We start from the raw sequence: 20,753 nt of genomic DNA on the forward strand, positions 1-20,753 counted from the left end.
TGTATTGATGTTCCTGCATGACATGCAAATAGACGAGTGGCTGTAGTAGGGCCACCGTCTATGTACATAAGCACTCACTACCTCTCTGCTCCTCAGCATTATCCATCCCATTACGTTCGTTCCCCTTCCCCCTTCCCTAGTGTATAGTAGCAGTCAAGATCGCACCTAATGTCGACCTCTCTGCATCTCTCGTTAATAAAAAAGACCTCTCTCGTTCTTCCTCTGTGTTCGCATGCGCGCACCCGAGCACTAGTGGGATCAATACGATCCCCAATTTCGGCACCTATTCATGAAGCAGACATACGCTGGAGGAGGAGAATATAACATTTATTATTTCCAAATGGTTTCGGAAAATCACTACAGCATTTCTTGGTTGAGGGCCTCAACCGAAGCAAAGGTGGCCGAACAATTACAAACATTTCTTACAACCGAAGGACTTAGTTAATTTTCGCCCCAAGTGCGGACTGCGAATTATTCGAAGAGATTGACAACAACTGTCAGTAGTTCATTTCTTTTACGTCATAATTTTTAACCTGTTTATTAGCCGGGGGACAAAGTGCATTTCTTCCTTTGGTATTTCTTATTGCTTTGCCGGCGGTCAATGATTGTTGTTGTCTTCCATTTTGTTGCAGTATTCCTTTTCGTACGTTTCAACCCATGTGTTACCGCACAAAAGAAAGTAGATCATTTGGCAGCACAGTGGCAGCTTGCCTACATGGTTTTTTGGAAGCCACATCGAGCAACCATTGTTTTTGCTTCTTTGAACTGTAAAAGAAAAAAAAGAAAAGCATAAGATTCATCAATACCTCGAATAATATAAAATTTTGCCGATCCTAAGATCCGAAGCTTTCAGAAAGCGGTTAATGAACTGGTATGAATGTGCTCATTTTCTTCCTGTATGTTTACCGTAAGGGCAACTGGCCCGCGCATGTGCTTGGCGCACCCGTGCTACTCGAAGTGGCAAATCTGATATTGTCTTGCATTTCTGGGCGTCCTATTTGTTTTAAAAGAAGTACCGGCCACTTCTTCGCCAATCCCCAGTATTGAGTACGTGCCATAGCACGGAAGCCATCCTCATTATTAGCTCCTACCAACGTTCTGAGAGAGCTACTTGGTATTGTAACAAAGGAGTTATATGTGAAATTGTGGCCTGAATGAATGGGCTGTTCAAAATTCTGTCTGAAGCAATAAATCAGCATAAGCTATATCCTATTGGAAGCTGTACGGTGACGTTATTGACGTGTGCCTTTTCATGCTAGTATAGCGTACTACGTTTCGTTATCAACTGCCCAATGTGTTGAATCACGTTGAGAAAAAGTGGCAGTTTCGGCCGAAAGCGAAGCATTGATTGCGACAGCAAATTATTATACAGCGATACAAAGCAAGGCTAGTACTTTCATCGGCCGTATTAACTGCAGCAAGCATTCACTAACGAACTAAATTAAGAATCGCGATGTCACGCGCGCGCAAGCAAACGTGAGCGCTACTCTCTCGATTACCGGAAACAGTCGCTGTCAGAATGCTGGCGTGACTAATAGAGGCAGCAGCGGCGAGCAAACTTTCTCATTCGTGCAGCAACTAGGCGTGCGAGAACAAAGCGCACACAAAGCCATCAGCTATCTCAGGTCGGTTAGCCTTCGAACCCACCAGGCATTATCTCCACGGTAGGAAGCGTGCGGCTGCGCCATGCGCAGCCACTGCCGGAGTGGAAACGGAGGCGCGCACAGGCCTACCCCGTTCTACTCTCCGTCCTAACGCGCGCACATCTTCCCGGTCACCCCTTAGCGCGCGCGAAAACTTGGCGCGCCTTCCCCGCCTTCCTTCCTTGCGCACGCGAAAAGACCACGGCTCACCAAGCCAACGTCCTTCTCGGCTGATCCTCGCACGTTTGCCCTCACGTCTACAGCACACGACGCGCGACCGCGATCTTATCGAACGTGGGCATTATGCGAAACATCATGGCTACACTGACGGCGAAACTTTTCTTGTAGTGCCCATACAAAGACTTATTTTGGTAGCCATTCAACCTGCACACTTCCTTTGGAGACGTGCGACACTATATGATTCTTTATTCTTTGGGACACAAATTACACATTGCGTGAAAAGCCAGAAAGTATCGATTATTGCTTCTTTGAATGTTGTCACACAGTATTTCTTTTTAGTGGTCTACAGAGACCATTTAAAGAAGAATCAGAAATTAATCCTTTCCCTGCCACGTTCCTAGATGTGATAAAAAACACAACCTTGCCACACGATCTTATTTTCCTTCTTGGACTGCATAGTCTCTGGAAAGCAAGAATGATAGTAGAACTTGCTGAACCAGCGTGAGTAATGAAGAACATCCTCTAAGGAGAAATAATTGAAGTACGTAGAATATACGAACGTTGAGTGCATCTCTTGACTGGTTTAACCTGTGTGATTGGTGTTGTGGGGCTTCGGGCTAACGTACCCGGACCCGGCTAGCTAAGGTGTAAGGAGACACGTAGCTCCTCCCCACTCCGCAGCGCAGGCATAGGGGCGCCGCAGCGGGTTCGCTGACTCACAGAGAAGGCGTAGAGACGACTCCAGCCGTGGCACCAACGAATGGAGGTTTATTCCCTGCTATGCACAAAATGCGAGTACAGTACAGGAATACGGCACTGGGATGGCAATCGCAGACTACGGGTGAAAGCTCCTGGGAAGTTTGCTCCGCCACGCTGGTCCTTCCGAGCAGGTTCGACACACAAAAGGGGGCCGCCTTGCTCAGAGGGGCGCGGGACCAAGAGGGTCCGCACGTCCGACAGCCAAGAGAACCGAAAGTGAATCTGTCCGGGCGAAAGCGCCCGCGCACCTCCGATGCTGAAGGAGAGAGAAGCCGAAGAGAGGGCGAGAGGGGCCCGCTCCTCAGGCACTGTTCTTACGCGCGGCGCACGGCGCAACGTGAGCCGCGCGCGCAAGCAGCAGGCTGCGCGTCGCGCCGGCGCCAGCGGCCGCGGGGAATGTACGGTATCCAAAATAAGGCTTGGAACTGCGTGGTCCCAGCGATCAAGCGGGCGAATGGCCCAAGTCGCGCGTGAACAGGAGACAGGGGTCCAAGAGGGGTCCCCACATCCCCGCCCCCCTCCTGAAGACTCAGGTCGGCCCATGACGAAGCCGACCGGAATCAATGGCGAAGCTGACGTCTGACCTGTTTTATTTTCTCAAGCGAAAACATCAAAGTCGAGACTCTCTCTCGCAGGGTCGATGCCTCCGGCTTTCGGCGAAAGGACAGAGCTGTGGAGGGGCGCCAGCGCTGTCGCCTGCTGCACAGCTGCAGCGATGGTCGCCGCGAACACAGGGTCCGAGGCGAGAGCGCCGACAACGGAACGCAGCAGGCCAGGGTTGAGGTCCGGGTCCGTGTGCTGCGGCACCTGTGGGGCTGGATCCGTCCCGTCCTCTTTGGCAGCTGGCTCTGTCCCCCCCACGTGAAGCTTGTGCACCCCGCTGGAGTCATGGGCAGCACACAGCCGCTGCACACCGCAGACGCCGTAGTACCCTGCCGAAGGGTCCGGGGCCATGACGGCTCCGCCCGAGGCCTCGACCAAGGCTGATACCGTGCGGCCGCGAAAAATGCGTGGGATCTCTCGCCCGCTCATGTTGTTCTCCACCTTTCTTTGTTCCTTCCACAGTTTCGTCGACACGAAGCAAAATGGTGCTTCGGAACCGGATTGGAAGGCCTACGTAGTGACATGGCGGCGCGAAGGCAAACAGGCACCTGGCTGTGGAGACACAGGCAACGACGGCACCTGGAAGGATGCGGAGGTGGTAACAACGCTAGCTTGGACCACGGGTCGTGCTGTGGTCTCAGGAGCGAGTGCGACCACAGTGGCTTCTCGAACGGCTTGCGACTGGAAGCGCCCGCGGAGGCAGCGACGGCTCCCGTGAGGCCTGGGCGAGTCGGTCGTCGTCCTCGTGGCGTGCTGGGAAGGGGTTCATTGTTGGCGTCCGTGTAGCACCAGCCTGACAATCAACACTTCACACAACTAATCCGCACTCCGATGATAATAACAACACTACCAGCAAATCTCACAGTCCGACGACAATGTTCATACACAGAACACGAAGCTCACACTGCATCCGTCAGCTTGCCAGTCACGCATCGTTCTGGCGCATTCACATTTGCAGGCGGCTGCCAGAGGGGAGGAGGAGGCTCACGGAAAGGGTTATATTGGGACTATGGTAGCCTCATGCGTCCCTCGGGATAGCGCTGAAGCGCTAACCCTGCCTTTCATGGCACTCTAGTGCCACTGGAGGATAAGGTTCCCCGGCCGCGAGCAGTAAGGCAGCGGCTAGGTCCGCTTTCACAGCTCACACAGGCGGGCTCGCGGATCACTTTGATTCACCACGGCCCTCAGCAGAAGCGGCGCACTTCGAAAAAGCGTCTTATTCGGCTAATACGTGCCTTTTTTTCGCTTTAACGCGTGCGTTCACGCTATAGTCACGCCTCTCCGCTTGCCAGCTCGGCGGGGAATAGGGTCCCTCTGCCTACCAGCGAGAAGCGGCGACTAAGAGCGTTTTCGCAAGTTATACCGGCGAGTGCGCGGATTGAGATCCGCCGTCTTGCTCGGTTGCGCTTGCTGTGTCTCTTCCTCTTCTCAGTTGCTGCTTCTGGCAACGAAAGGTTTGAGGTCAGAAACGTTCACTGGACCACCGGATGGTCTACCGTTTGAGTCCACTAGCTTATACACAAGAGGCGACATTGGTCTCCACTTGGTATGGGCCCGACCACTTGGCCGACAGAGAGGCTGAGATGCTCTTTGTTGCGTCACTCAGCACATGATTGCGCCTGAGGACGAGGTCACCTACTTGATTATGTACCTCTCTATGCGACCGGTCGTATTGTGCCTTTTGTCCAGCGCGTGCTTTCGCCAGGTTGTTGCGGGCATGAGAAAGGGCCTCGCTCATCCTAGCGCGCACTTGCACCGCGTAATCGGAGAGACCCGACGCAGCGGCGCTTGCCCCGCTGCCGGTTCGCAGAACGCGATCCATAGGGTTTGGCAGCTCTCTCCCGAAGTTGCGGAAAGCGGGTGTGTACCCAGTCGAACGGTTCACCGATGTGCGCAAAGAGAAACCTATCTCGCGGAGACAGGCGTCCCAGTCCCTGTGTTGCCGGGCAAAGGCCCCGAGCAAGGGCTTCCCATTTCAGTTCATCTGCTCGGTGGGATTGGCCTGAGGGTGATAAGTCGTTGTTTTGCGATGCTTTATGCCAAACGCTGCACAGACATCGACGAACACCCTGGCCGTGAAATAGGACGCGTTGTCAGTGATCAACTCCGCCGGAAAGGCAAAGCGGGTGAATACCTCGAGCAACTTGTCCCATATGATGCGTGCCGTTAGCTTCCGAGGTGGAAAAAGTTCCACCCACTTCGTGAAATGATCTGTGACGGCCAGCAGGAATGTGTGACCTTGCCGGCTTCTTGGGAAAGGTCCCATAACGTCACAGGCCGCGATTTGCCAGGGTAGCTGGCTGTCGATCGGCTGCGTGAGGCCGGGGGATTTGCCACCACGGGACTTCACACTCTGACACACGCTGCATGAGCGAGAATAATGAAATACATCACGCTTCATGCCTGGCCAGGTTGCGGAGCGGCACAACTCAAGTCTTACGGCCACTCGCGTGTCCGGCCAACCGCGAGTCATGGAAATAGCTCAAAGTGGCCCTCCGTAGACTGCGGGGGATCACCGCCTTAAAGGACTCATAGCCTCTTCAGATGGGATATAGCGCAGGAGCACTCCATCAGCATCCAGCAGATACGAATCCAACGTGCCTGCAGCAATACCAGCTGCGTCGCACCCGGCGCCAACAGCAATACCAGCTGTCAATTTGCGCCCATCGGCGTTGCCGCCTCGCTCCCTTTCGGAGCTGTGCTCTTTATCAAGCTCGTCAGCGATTTGCTGACAAAATGGGTCTTTCCGCTGAGCTTCCAGCAGCTCCCGCCTGCTGAATGGAATACCCATGGACGTTACAGGGTCGAGCAGGTACGCACTTTCGCCCGGCGACGGCGGCTTATAGGCCGCACAGCCGCCTGAACTCACTCCTTCCGTGCCATTGGAGACAAGGGCTCCGGCTTCGTTCGGATGCGTTGTTGCGGAGGGGTGCCTGTCAAAGGTGTCCGGGTCTGAAACGGGGCGCGCGACAAGGCGTCGGCCACCACGTTTGTGCTCCCTTTCCGATAGCGAACAACAAAGTTGTAGCGCTGTAACGTGAATGCCCAGTGCGCGAGGCGGCGTGAGGGCTCGCGCAAGCGCTTCAGCCAGGTGAGCGCCATGTGATCCGTTTCAGCAACAAAAGGCACTCCGTCGAAGTAGGGATCGAACTTACGCAGAGCGAACACTATCGCTAGGCACTCACGTTCGGTCACGGAATAGTTACGCTCTGCGGGCGTCAACGACCGGCTGGCAAAGGCCACTGGCTGAAGAACGTCCTCATGTTCTTGGAGCAGCACCGCACCTATTCCCAGGTCGCTCGCGTCAGCTTGGACTACGAACTCCCTGTTCAGGTCGGGCAGCTTCAGCTCGGCTGTGTCCACAAGAGCTTTAGAGAGAGCCCTGAAGGCATCATCTTGCTCCGGACCCCAGCTCCAGCTTGTAGACTTCCTCAACAACGAGGTCAAGGGAGCCTGTAGAGCGGCGCAGTTGGGCACAAATTGGCGGTAGTAATTCACCATGACCAAAAAGCGTCTGAGGGCCTGTATGTTCGCCGGCGTTGGGTGCTCGAGGATAGCTCGGACCTTGTCCTCGCTCGACAAAACACGGCCTCGCTCTATTGTAAAACCCAGCAGTGAAACACGGGTGTCTGCGATCTGAGCTTTCTTCGGGTTCAGAGTGATCCCGGCAGCGTGCAGCCTTCCGAGGATGTCCTCCAAGTGGTGGAGGTGTTCCTCAAAGGTGCGAGAGGAGAGGACAATATCGTCAAGGTAGGCTAGGGCCGTATTGCCATTTTGCCCTTCCCAGAACTCTGTCCATCAATCTCTGGAAAGTCGCTGCAGCGCCCGAGCAGCCAAAGGGCATGCGAGTGAACTCGTACAAGCCTCTATGCGAGGTGAAAGCGGTTTTCTCCGCGGCCCTTGGCTCCATCTGCACTTGCAGGTAACCGCGGCTAGCATCTAGAGTGGTAAAATAATGTGCACCGCCTAGGCTCGCCTTCCGAGTGACTTCATTGAGTCGGCGGTAGTCCACGCAAACACGAGAGGAGCCGTCTTTTTTCGATACCAGCACTACCGGAGAACCCCACGGACTATTAGATCGGTGGATTACGGCAGTCTCGATCATTTCGTCCATTGCGAGGTCGATAGCTTTCCTTTTGGCCACACTCGCGGGCCTAGGATTGCATTTCCACGGTAGCGCGTCGCCTGTGTCGATCCGGTTTCGCACAAGAGTGGTGCGTCCCGGCCGATCTGAAAACATCGCGTGAAATTGGTTCAGCAGCGATGACAGGCGCGCCTTCTCACGTTCCGACAAACTGCCAGGCAAAGGCGGCAGTGAGCGGTTCGTTTCGCGGCGTGCGCTTGCGATCGTACGATTACATGAAATCCTATTCGCTAGCGCTGCGCTCGGCTCGGTAGAATGAGTCTCGCAACGAGCTCTGCCCGCTTCGCTGGCCGACGAGGGGCCGCGTACAGCGGGTTTTGTGACAGCCGGAGTCTGGGGGGTCGATGGGACTCGCCCCTCCTCCTGCCGTGGTGTCGCACCTGGGGCTGTAGTTGCCACCGAAGCGAAAGGGAAATGCGCAAAAGGTTTCAGGGGAGCACAAGGGCCCTCCCTGTATCCTTTGTTCGCAGTGTCTATCACGATCCCAGTGCGGGCCAGAAAGTCTCGGCCTACTATCACAGGTACGGACAGACCAGGGAGGTACACGAACCTGTGACAGCGTACACGCTCCTCTCAGCGCACAACCAATCTCGCCGAGCCACACCAGGTAGCGGCACCGCTCGCGAGATCGAAGGCGGTGTTGCAGGCTCGCAGCCGGACTGAGTGCCGGCGTAAGTTAGCCAAAACTTCCTCCGCGAACAGCGAGGCTGTGGCGCCGCTGTCCAGTAGCGCTGCGAACGTTCGACCAGCGATCGTGCGCACAAGGAAGGGGGCTGGCGACGGGTCATCAATTCCGACCCTACACGCCATCGGGGCTAAGGAACCCCTTGTTTCAGGCACCGCCGGCGAAGGCAGAGTCACCGGCGGCGCACGCCGTTTCCCGTCGGGCGATTGTGCCCTTCGGTAGGGCGGCGGTTTGTGCACTCCCGGGCAATGTGGCCCGTCTCATTGCACTTGTAGCAGACGACGCTGCGCGCCGGCGGTGGTTTCTGTTGCACCGCGTGGGCATTGTTATCAGTTTCCACCGCCGGGCCGCTTAGGCGGTCCCAGTTTCGTGCTCGGCCGGGCTGGGCGACTGTGCGCGCCCGCCTGGCATACGAGTAGGGGTCAAGAGCGCGGTCAGAAAGCTCCCACGCGCCTCGCTCCGTTTCTCCAACGAGGGCTGCCGTTACGTCGGTTTGCCGGAAAGGGGCGGGCGTAAGCACGTTGCCGCCGTTCCAAGCGCACCGGGGTTCAAGGGACAACGATGCTGGCGGCGGCGGGCGGTAGGCCCGCGCGGCCAGAATGTCACCCTGAATACGCTTCGCTTCAGGGCCAAATCGTCCAGGTCGTAGAACCGGCCGTTTCGAAGGTAAGCGGCGAAGTTTGGATGGGCTTGCCGAATCACCCGCTCCACCTTTTCAGAGTTCGACGCCGAGTGCTCTGCTAGGAGATAAAGCTCCTGCATGACTCTCACGTACTCGAGCAGAGATTCGTCTCTGTGTTGGGTTCGAAGCTCCAACTCGCGCCGCATGCGTCGCTCATAGTCAGGAGGGAGGAACTCATGGCTGAATAGCGTCCTAAACTCCTCCATGCTACGAGAGCGCTGTCAGACTAGGCAGTACCACCGCGCAGCTTGGGCGGTCAGCTAGACAGGCAGTATGGTGCCTATAATGACGCTGCCTTCCAGCCTCATCGCTTTCTGGTATTGGCATAGAGGCTCCAGGTATTCCGTAGCGCTCATGCGGTCTGAGTAACCGCTGTGCGTCGGAATATGTACCCTGAAGTTGCTCGGCAGGGCAGGCCTAGGGGGACTAGATTCGACCACGGGAGGCCTGACACTAGCCTGAGATTGCGCCATTTCCATCAGCGATGATAGCAACTGCGCGGCTGCGTTGTGCAGCGGTGATTGGTCCGGGCGAGGCTCACAGGGTGCCTGCCGGGATGTGCCCGCTCGTGGCCCTGATGGACCGGCGAACGGCGGAGAAATGTCGTACGGGCCTATGGGAGGCCGGCCGACGGTGCTGCGAAAAGGTTGCCATCCAGGCCAACTGAGGCCGGATAGCGGATCGCAGTCGCCGGCGGAGCGGGATGGCTCCTGCTCGGCAGAACGCCGAAGCAGCTGAGCCGTTAAAGGGCCCACCCTGCTTGGACCGTAGTGTGCCGCTGCGCGAACGGACTGACCAATGGGCGTTCCTAGGGGGTCGCACTTGGCATCTGACAGCATAGGTTTGCAACGAAGAGCATCCCTGAAGCTTACAGCATTGTCCGCTGCCTCAAACGACAGAAGGTCCGCAATCAAGGACTCAGGCTGCGACGGGGGCCGCAAAGGGGCCTGCTGCGACGCCAAGCCGAGCCCCACGTTGGGCGCCAGATATGTGGGACTTCGGGCTAACGTGCCCGGACCCGGCTAGCTAAGGTCTAAGGAGACACGTAGCTCCTCCCCACTCCGCAGCGCACGCAAAGGGGCGCCGCTGCGGGTTCGCTGATTCACCGACAAGGCGTAGAGACGACTCCAGCAGTGCCACCAACGAATGGAGGTTTATTCCCTGCTATGTACAAAATGGAGTACAATACAGGAATACGACACTGGCGTGGCAGTCGCAGACTACGGGTGAAAGCTCCCGGGAAGTCTGCTCCGCCACGCTGGCTTGTCTGAGCAGGTTCGCCACACAAAAGGGGGCCGCCTTGCTCAGAGGGGCGCGGGACTAAGACAGCACGTCCGACAGCCAAGAGCCCCGAAAGTGAATCTGTCCGGGCGAAAGCGCCCGCGCACCTCCGATGCTGAAGGAGAGAGAAGCCGAAGAAAGCGCGAGAGGGGCCCGCTCCTTAGGCACTGTTCTTACGCGCGGCGCACGGCGCAACGTGAGCCGCGCGAGCAAGCAGCTGGCTGCGCGTAGCGCCGGCGCCAGCGGCCGCGGGGAATGTACGCTATCCAAAATAAGGCTTGGAACTGCGTGGCCCCAGCGATTGCGCGGGCGAATGGCCCAAGTCGCGCGTGAACAGGAGACAGGGGTCCAAGAGGGGTCCCCACAGTGTCTAAGCGTGCCTGATTATTGAGGTTTGGTGTGTTTAGTGTAGGTACCACAGTTTCATTTCGCTCGAATAACGCAGATTGTGGTTTGATGTTTTGAGCATCGCACTGCTCACCAGGAGCCGAAGTTCGAAAAATTTGGCTGTAAACAGCTCTCAGTGATTCAGATTGTGTTCTCGCATAAAAATGAAAATAGCGGTGCTGCATCTTTTTAAACACCGATTCTAATAATGTTAAAGGGACTGACAACAGGCCTGTATGTGTTGTGAGCCATTGATGGAAATGAAATGACCGTCACTTATGGTGACTGAATCCACCACGTTGTTCGTGATTTAAGTAGGAATTATAACGTGAAAGTGGCAAATGTCGCCAAACCAGTAAGTGGCGGGGCCTTAAGGGGAGATATCGTTACTTCGGATGTAATACATGATACTACCGACGTAAGTCCGCTGTTATTAGCTACCGCATGCATATTGCTTAAAATTGCAGTTCATATACTAATAAAGTGCTTATGCTTTATTCTATGCGGGCTCATAAGTAAACAAATACCTTATTGAGCGGCATACGCGTCCCACCATGCATGGCGGCGCGAATGTCATATTCGTGCGAGTTTGCGAGCAGGTTGCGAGTTTGCGGTCTTCCTGTGATATCCAAAATGCGATCGACTAGCTTCTTTCGTAAATGGGCGTCAGCATTGAAATCATAGTACACCCTGTTGCTACGGCAACATGCTGAACTGCGTATCACGTGTAAAGGCGTCGTTTCGCTTTCGAGAACCTAACTTGCCTTGGCTAAAAACACTCTCAACTTGTTAATGAACAAAGCAGTCGGACAGGAAACAATGAAAACACGTAGCTTCGGAACACTTCTGAAAACATGAATCGCTGGAACTTTGACTTAATAAACAAAGTAATGCTTTCTCACAGCTACCACTGCACTTTTCGTCTGGCTCCCACCTCAGCCGTATAATCGCTATCGTACTCCCCTACCAATGTTTTCACCATGCTTCCAGTGAACGACTACATCATAACTGCAGTTAAAAAATTGCTGATAAAAATGTTGCACGGTGTTTTCCGCGTCAGGCACTTCATGATTAGACACTGTGACCGGAAAGCTTTCCATTGCAATAAAAAACGGGTGCCATAAAAATTCGTTGTTCCTTCCACTTCATCATTCGTAGATCGTCCGGCGCCACTCCGCTGTGAGCTCACGCACGACATGACCCAAGGCTCAACGGCTCCAAAGCCAGGAAGCCTTTCTGATTGCTTCCAATGTAGTACACGCGAAACGGCTTTCTTGACAAATTGAGCAGCCGGAAATTAATGGGAGGCCTGCACTAATGGGAAGCCGGGAATCAATAATCCTGCACGTGCTCCGCTAAAGCGTTTGTCGACGTGGGCCCATCCTTGATGTGATTCTGGTGCTGTTTCATACGTCTAAACAGATGTCCTGTCGCAGCAATATCGACAGATTGATGGAGCTGAGCATGTTCTGCTGCATAGAACCCGAATAAACGTTCGTTCAGGCAAAGCTTCCTTAACGTTGACCCTGTCTCCGTTAAGCGCTCAGCACGTGCACTACACGCTCTGTTTTCAAAAAATCTCGCATGATAGCTTCAGTGGTCCACGCCATACAGGACACCGCTGCACGCTTCTTTGCAAGGGCTGCATTATAGATGCTTCTGTTTGCCGTTGACTCTGAAAGTTGCTTTGAGGGGCTGTAAATAAAATACTCTGGGTACCTGTCCCGTTTGAGGTCGTCTTTATCTTTTTTACCTCCGTTTTATAGGGTGGCCTTTTCAGAACACGTTTCCGCGCCACGATTTACAAGTGAAGTCACAATTGAACGCTAATTAGACGTACAGTGAATCAATTCGAAGTCGAGGTGTCTGCTTGAATGTGTAGGCGTTCTGTGCACAGAGAAGCACACAACACATCAAGGCCGTTCCTCTAGCAGGTCCAGGCACCGGATGCCGCCATTGAAAATGTGCTAATGAGCCAATAAAGTATCTACTTGTTCAGCGTCATTCTTATTCTAAAATCGAGAATAACGAAAAAAATGTTCTCCCCCACCAGTAATTAAAGGGCCAATCTAGTTGTGCAGTGCATCATCCTGCGGACGCGTAGCATTTACTCTCCTTCTCTTTCTTCCTTCTGTTCACTTACAAGCGGCTTAGGGTATCAAACTGGATGCCCATCTGATTGACCTCTCTGCTTTTCATATCCCTGCTTTTTCTGTCTATTGGGATTCCAAAGTCATAATGTTGTGAGCATTATGTTCAATATTCATCTTCTCCATCAGCATATATTCATCATCATGGCCAGCGTCACCTTCAGTGCGCGGTCTGCTGAATAAAGCGTCGAGGTATAACAGCAGCCTCGCAAGCGGTGGAGGTTGTTGTCGATCCCTTCGTGGTTTAAGACTTCAAGTTTCCCTGGAGCTTTGTTGAGGTCTCCGCTTGCTCCATCTCCCCACCGCAATGCCCCAACATGAGCCAGCAGGAGCCTCAGGCGTCACCGCCTCTTTCCAACTGGCCGCTTCCTCATGGACCATCAGCACTCGGCAGCGCGGCCCAACCATGTTCGCTGGCCTTCGTGCCGACGACGTTGAAGGCTGCCTATAAAATTACCACCGAGTGAGTGAGTTTAACCAGGTGGATGATTTTCACGAGTTTCGAAACGTTGCCTTCTACCTCACTGACCTTGCCAAGACTTGGTTTCTTAGCCACGAGAGCACCTTGCCTCACTGTGTTGAACTTAGGTTGATTTTCCACACCCTGAACGTAGGCTCGGAGGTCGCCAAAAAAAAGCTTGATGAACGCATGCAACTTAGCGGGGAAACATACACCTCTTATATCGAAGACATCTTCTCCGTTTGTCGCCGTTTGACTCCACCATGAGGGAATCCGATCACGTTCATCACAACCTAAGGGGCATTATATAGATGCGTCGCATTCAACGCACTGGCGATCAGGCGATCAAGAATCCGAGTACCGTTGACGATGCCATCGCAAGTTGCCATCACCTGGACGCACTGAAGGCCATATATGCACGGCCAGACGCCTGTGACACACGTCCTTCCTCGGGAACGGACCTGCGCACACTGATTCGGGCGCTCATGCACGAAGGGCTCCAAGCGCTTGGCCTGCTGAGTCCTCTCGTCACTCAATCTGAACCTTCGGTTCCTGGCCTGCGCATCATCATCAAAGAGGAGCTGTCCCCCATGACCTGCGCCCCTAGCTGTGCCCCTCTAAAGCCACCGATCTCGTGTGTGCAGGTTGCTCCTATGCAACCTGCCTTCGTTCAGACTGCGCCTCCTGCTGCTGCTCTCAACAATCTGATGTTTCTAGCGCCCCGTACACCTGCCCATGCATTGTAGACCACCCACTTTGTTGGTATTGCGGTATTCGCAGGCACATATTGCGGTTTTGTTGCAAACGCCAACAGGACGAACATCGTGGCTATGGTGTTTGTGAAAGAGAACTGTTGCTTCCTCCGAGCCAATACCAGCGCCGGCCTGCAACAGGCTCATTTTGTCCGCCTGCCAGTCCCGAAGCGCCTTGAAACTACCATCCAGGACGCCGCCCCTCGCCCTCCACTCTACGACGCTCGGCATCGTCCGTGCAACCGGCTACATGCTTTCCGGACTACCGATCGTAAAACATTATGGTAAAATTTTGAGAGGGAAAGCTGCATGGCTCACACAGACTACAATTTCTCCAGAGTGCACGGTCAATAGAGTGTGTAGAATGCGGTCCAGTTAAAGCGTTCATTAAAACGAGAGCTGTTATTTCTATTCTTCTAGCGGATTTATGGGCTCGTCTATGCAAGTTTACTGTACCTTACAACTGAGCTCTTCTACGTGATACAAATTGTCATTCGGCCATCAGCGCAGTGCAGCGATGGAGCTTCGATTGCCGGAATAGGCCGCCATATTCAGTTCGCCATGCTGACTTCCTGTGCTCGTATGCTCATTCTAGGGTAGAACTTTCTCTATTCCGCATCTGCTTTCATCTCGTACTGACAATGCCCCGTTAACTTGACAGAGGCCGACTATTGAAACGGCGTGCAGAAACCACGCCTTCGTTTACGAACTGCAGGCGGTTATATGGTGCTATACGGTCGCTAACAACTTCTTGTAGTTAACTCTGACATCACCGAAGGCGACGTTCTAGTTCTACTGCCAGCTCGTTGCTTATCCAAGGAGATTGCATCAACATCCACCTTTGTTCGTTTCACCAAGGGCTCCGTCACTTTGGTTGTACTCAGCCAAACCAATGAGCCAACATTGCTTCCTAAAGGTGCTGTTGTAATTTGTGTCCTGTACATTGAGCCTGTCTCCGTGCTTACCTTCAATACTGCTGTTGCACAGCCACTCACACCTCTAGAGGCGGTCCCTGCTTCTGTTCTCGCAACTGCAACCAGCACCGATCTAACGCCACAGCAGACGGAGGACTTATTGGTGTTGTTATCTAAGCGAAAATCCTCCGTCGACGTGCATTCTCATTTTCTGGGAGAGACTTCTGCGACGGCTAATCGCATACACACAGATGCCGTCTCCCATATCGCATTTCTTCCGCCAAACGCCAGAGCATCGACCCCCAAGTTGCCGACATGCTGAAACGAAGCATGATCTGCCCCTCCTCAAGCTCTTGGTCGTCGGCTGTCGTTTTGGTGCGTAAGAAAGACGGGTTCGTTCGATTATGCGTAGACTCCCGTGCCTTGAACAAAATAGCCCGGAAATTTGGGTATCCGTTGCCCCAAATTGATGATGTGCTAGATTTCTTACAAGGCGCGGAGCTTTTCTCTAGCCTTGATCTACGCTCCTGTTACTGGTAGATCCCCGTGCACGAAGCGGACAAGGAAAAAACTGCCTTCGCCACATCCGATGGACTTAACAACGAATTTAACGTAATGCCTTGCGGGATATGCAATACGGTATCCCGCAGCATTTGAGCCAATGATTGACACTGTACTAAGGGGCCAAAAGTGGTAGACTTGCTTATGGGACTTGACAAGATAGCCTGACAAGATGGCTTGACAACATTTTCGTCGACCTTCCATCGGCACTCGCTGCGCCTCGGCCAAGTCCTGATATTCCTCTGAGCTGATGTGCTTCAGCTGAATATAAAAAAATATCCCACTTCGCCACCAAAACCATTGAAGTACTCGTGCACCTTGTCAGCAAAGGAGGTATTCGACATGACCTCAATAGGATTACAGCTGTATTCCGCTTCCAAAGGTCTCAACGTGATAAAGGCTTCCGTAGCTTCCTTGGCTTAGCTTTGTATTTCTGGCGTCTCATACGCAACTTTGCGACCATTGCGGTGCCGCTCCATGAAATCTGTCCGGAGCCACCTATGTGGTCGGACGAATGCCTAACTGCTTTTGACGGCCTCAACTGTGCCCTCACGACCCAACCTGTGCTTTGTCATTTCGCCTACGCCACACCCACTCTTATACGTACTGCCGCCAGCGGCCACGGTATCGGCTCTGTTCTTCTGCAGCGTCAGAAGAATTCCCAAGAACATGTGGTTGCAAATGTCAGTCGTACCCTAACAGATGCAGAGAAAAATTCTGCGATTACTGAGTAAGGGTGTCTGCCGATGTTCGATCCATTCATATAGTTCCGCCTTATCTGCAAGGCCGCCAATTTATGGTCGTCACTGACCACTGCGCCTTGTGCTGGAGGCGACGTTAAAGAACTTAACGGTTAAAGAACTCTTGGTCATTGGATACTTGGTTTCCATGAATACAGCTTCAACGCCGCCTACAAATGTGAAAAGAAATCAGGATTCCAACGCTCTCTCTCGCTTTCACCTACCACCGTCTTCAAAAGCTGCTTGCCTACCACTTTCCATGAGCAAACCTCGGGTCGAATCTTGTGCAGTTCCTTCGCTCGCAGCTCTCGACCGACTAAAATCCAACCGTTCTCATACATTTGCATCTTTCCAACGTAGTGACTCCTACTGCCACTCCATTATGAAACGTCTTCGCGGATCTCGCACACGTAACCCCCGGCAACGCCAGCAGTTGATCGTAAATTTGATGATATACCGGTGCGTGTTTCCTCCCGAAGGACACGATTGGGTTCTTGTCCCTGCCCGATCACTTCGGGCCCAGATACTGGAGTCCTTTCACGACGAACCCACTGCTGGTCACCTTGGTGTTCATAAAACCTAGGAGCGAATCCGGAGCCACCTCTCTTAATTGGCATAGACATGCAACCAGCGTATCGAAATACATGGCTTAGTGCTCGTTCTACAAGCACCGCAAAAACTTACCTCACCTCCGGCTGCACTGTTCCAACCTGTACCGTGTCCTGAACCTCCTTTCGCAGTCATTAGTATCGACCTGTATGCACCGCAACCAATACCAACTTCAGGTAATCGATGTATAGTCGCAGCTGTAGAACACTTGATACGGTAAGCTGAAACAGCCACACTACCTTCACGATGCACAGAGGAGGTTGCGGCCTTTTTCTTGGAAGCCGTCTATCAATGTCCTGGAACGTGCGTTTTTGAATAATCGTGGCAAGACCTTTCTGTCGAAACCTCTCGGCGACGTTCTCCGCGCATGCGAAGGCATCCATAAGACGACTTACAGCTACCACCCTCAAACTAATAGCCTCAGAGAGCGCTTTCTTGAGAGCACGCTGTCCGACATGATATCAACCCTGAAAATACCAATAGGGATGACATTCGTCGCTTCCACACACAACACCGCCTTGCATTATGGGGTACGAACTTCGGGGTACTCGCCATTATTCCTCGTGTATGACCGTCAACCAATCGCTCTCCTCGAAGTCTCTTTCTTTTGTGTGCGCGTGCCCTCGTCGACAACAGCAGTTCAGTTCATTATGCGCATTGTGCGGTGTCACCACCGCGCCCGCCTGGAAACTGATGCCAGTCAAGACCTCAAAACTCGGTATGGTACATCCCACCGTGCCGTTTCCTTCCAAGCTAGAGACGAAGTGTTGCTGTGGACCCTGGTTTGAGCTCCTGGGTTACGCGAAAAGATTCAATCCCGCTTTATCGGGCCCTACACTGTCCGGGAACGTACTTTACCAGTAAGCTATCACTTCACTGTCCTTGTCACGCCTTGCAACGGCCACTGCCACGCTACAGAGATTGTGCACATTTTGCGTTTAAAGCCTTTTATACGGCGTTCGCTGCCATAACCAGCGGCCAGGTCGGCCACTTCTGCGCGCGGGGAAAATAGTGCGAGCATTATATTCACCCTTAATCTGCTTCAACTGCATATATTCATCATCATGGCCAACGTCACCTTCAGCGCGCGGGCTGCTGAATAATCCGTCGAGGTTCAGCTGCTGACTCGCAATATTTCCATTTTACGTCTTGATAAGGGAGCCAAAGTTAAGTCTATATTGGTATTCTTTTTCACCTGATGACAGCTGACGAGTGGTGTATGTCGTTGCTGTGGGGCATGAGTGGCATGTGGGGCAAGCCTATCTTATGTCCACTGCAGGACGAAGGCCTCTCCCCGCGATCTCGAAATACCCCTGTCCTGAAAACAGCCTATTCCGCCATAATCTCATAGGCTTCAGAAAATCACTATCCACACAAGACGCCATGCTACTCATCAGGGACGCCGTCATAGACAACAAATACAGGGGTGTAAAAGGCATCCTGGCGTTCGACCTAACCAAGGTCTTCGACACAGTCAGGAACGAGCACATCCTCAACGAAATCTCCACTTTAGATCTCGGAGTAAATTTCCACAATTTCGTAAGATCGTTTTTGGATAACCGAACGGCCACCATAAACATCGGACAAGACAGTAGCAGAAAGCACATGCTAGGTAACATCGGTACCCCGCAAGGGTCAGTGCTTTCGCCGCTTCTTTTCGACATCACAATGCATGATCTCGCAAACAAACTCTCGAAAGTCCCGGGGGCAGGGCATGCGATTTACGCCGACGATATCACCATTTGTTCCACAAGCGGCCCGCTAGGCACTCTGGAGCGGAACCTACAGCAAGCGCTGGACACCACGGAAGCTTTTCTTGCAAACACGGGACTGAAGCTCTCCCCCAGCAAATCGGAGCTCCTTCTGTGCAAACAAGGCCCCAGGCTGAGACAGCCCCTTAGCTCCCTCCCCGTTCACCTTCACACCAGGGACGGAGGAAACATCTCCAGGTGTAACACAATCAAGGTCCTGGGCATGGTCATTGGGTCTTACAGCAATGACAACGCAGAGGCACTAAAACGCATCACAAAGAGCACCCTCAACTTCACCAGGGTCATATCACGGGTCGCCAGCAAAAGGGACGGACTGAAAGAGGACAACCTCATGAAAGCATTTCACGCCTTCCTCATCAGCCACGTAACCTACGCCGCCCCCTTCCTCAACTGGAAGAAGACGGAGCTGAATAAAATTGATACAATAATCAGAACGAGATTGAAAAAGGTCCTAAGCCTCCCTAGAAACACTAGTACGGAACGACTCCTCCAATTGGGGCTACACAACACAGCAACCGAACTCTTTGAGGCACAGCGAAACTCCCAAATTAGTCGGCTCTCACTCACAAGGGCGGGCATCGAGATCATACTAGAAGCAGGCATACAGCCCCTCTTCATGCCACCAGAGAAGTCGCAACTATGCACAAACGCCAAGAGATCAATAACCGTCGATCCCATACCATGAAATATACACCCCACCCACAACGAAGGGCGGAGAAAAGCGAGAGCGAAGGCAATCCTTGACAACATCAAACGTAACGAAACGCAAGTCCTCTTCGTTGACGCGGCCAGATATTGGAATCGAGGCGCCTACGCGGTCTCTGTGGTGGACGCCCACGGCTCACTCGTCAACGCAGCCACGGTAGTTACCAACTTCACTCACGAAGCAGAAGAAATGGCCATCGCGGTGGCCCTTCGAAGCTGCAAAGGAGCGTCAGTCATTTACTCAACCTCACGTACAGCTATTAGAACCATTTCGTCGGACCTCGCCTCTAGGAAAGCAGCTACGGTTATCAACACCATCTTCTTTCAAGAAACGGGAGGAGACAACCTTACGTCCCCACACATCACATGGTTCCCGGACCACATGGGCAACATTTCCGGACCTCCTGACTAATCCGAACGAGCGGGCACACCAACTGGCGCGAGAACTCACATTTCGCGTCTGCAGTCAGCCCTCTCGCTTCAACCCAGCCTGGAGGGACCTAGACAACAAAGACCCACTCGTATCATACCACGAAATCACTTCAAATCATAGGTTATCACGAAGAATTTTCCTCCTCCTCACCCAAAGCTCAAAGAAGCACAGGCCATCACTTACAGAACAGTTGCCGACTAGGACGTACATCACACCAACAACACTAAACAGGACCAATCCTGACCTTCCTACTGAATGCCCACACTGCGGCCACGAATACAACAACTTCGAACACATGCTCCGGCTGTGCCCTGCCAACACGAGCACGGACTTTCCCGACCAGTCATCCTGGGACTCAGCGCTCAGAAGCACAGAGCTCATCGCTCAGCTCAAGGCTGTCCAGAGGGCCCGGGCCGTCGCCGAAGGACTCTGTCTACCGGCCCCGACCTGGGTGGAGCCGCCGGATTGGTTTCCCCTCAGGACCTAAATAAAGTTCTAACTCACTCACTCACCCCTGTCCTGCGCCAGCCGATTCCAACTAGCACCCGCAAATTTCCTGATTTCGTCGCACCACCTAGTCTTCTGTCGTCCTCTACTGCACTTCCCTTCTCTTGGTACCCATTCTGTCACCCTAATGGTCCGACGGGTATCTAATCTGCGCATTACATGACCTGCCCAGCGGCATTTTTTCCTCCAAATATCTATTAGTATATCGTCCATACGCGTTTTCTCTCTGAGCCAAACCGCTCTCTTTTTGTCTCTTAAAGTAATGCCTAGTATTCTTCGTTCCATCACTCTTTGCGCAGTCCTTAATTTGTTCTCAAGCTTCTTCTTCAGTCTCCAAGTCCCTGCCACATATGTCAGCACTGGTAAAATGCACTGATTGAAAACCTTCCTTTTTAATGATAATGGTAAGCTTCCGGCAATGAGCTCACAATGTCTCTCGTATGCGATCCAGCCCATTTTGATTTTTCTATGAACCTTCTTCTCATGGTCAGGGTTCCCTGCGATTACTTGACCTAGGTAAACGTACTCCTTCACAGACTCTAGAGGCTGACTGGCGATCCTGAATTCTTATTCCCTTGCCCGGTTGTTTATCATTATCCTTGTCTTCTGTATATTGATCTTCAGCCCCACTCTGACACTCTCCCTGTTAAGGTCATCAATCAGTTTTAACTCGTACACAGTGTTGCTGAACAGAACAATGTCATCGGCAAAACAAAGGTTGCTGAGGTATTCGCCCTCGATCCTTACTCCCAAACCTTCCCAGATTAATAGCTTGAATATTTCTTC

At 53.0% G+C, this 20,753-nt stretch overlaps 1 protein-coding gene across 4 annotated transcripts in view; it reads right to left on the reverse strand.

The window, feature by feature from the left end:
- Positions 1–305: 305 nt before the first annotated feature.
- The window catches only part of LOC142573145 (uncharacterized), a 123,338-nt gene continuing 102,890 nt past the window's right edge, over positions 306–20,753 (reverse strand). For 3 of the 4 annotated variants that reach the window (XM_075682691.1, XM_075682693.1, XM_075682690.1), the window contains one exon: positions 306–765. In XM_075682691.1, the coding sequence (XP_075538806.1) occupies positions 599–765 (167 nt within the window). In that variant the 3' untranslated portion in view covers positions 306–598. Of the gene's footprint in view, positions 766–16,637; positions 16,696–20,753 lie in introns of those variants that run through there. The other variant, XM_075682694.1, reaches the window with a different exon arrangement.

Source organism: Dermacentor variabilis, chromosome 2, assembly GCF_050947875.1.
Source record: "Dermacentor variabilis isolate Ectoservices chromosome 2, ASM5094787v1, whole genome shotgun sequence".
Lineage (NCBI taxonomy): Eukaryota > Metazoa > Arthropoda > Arachnida > Ixodida > Ixodidae > Dermacentor > Dermacentor variabilis.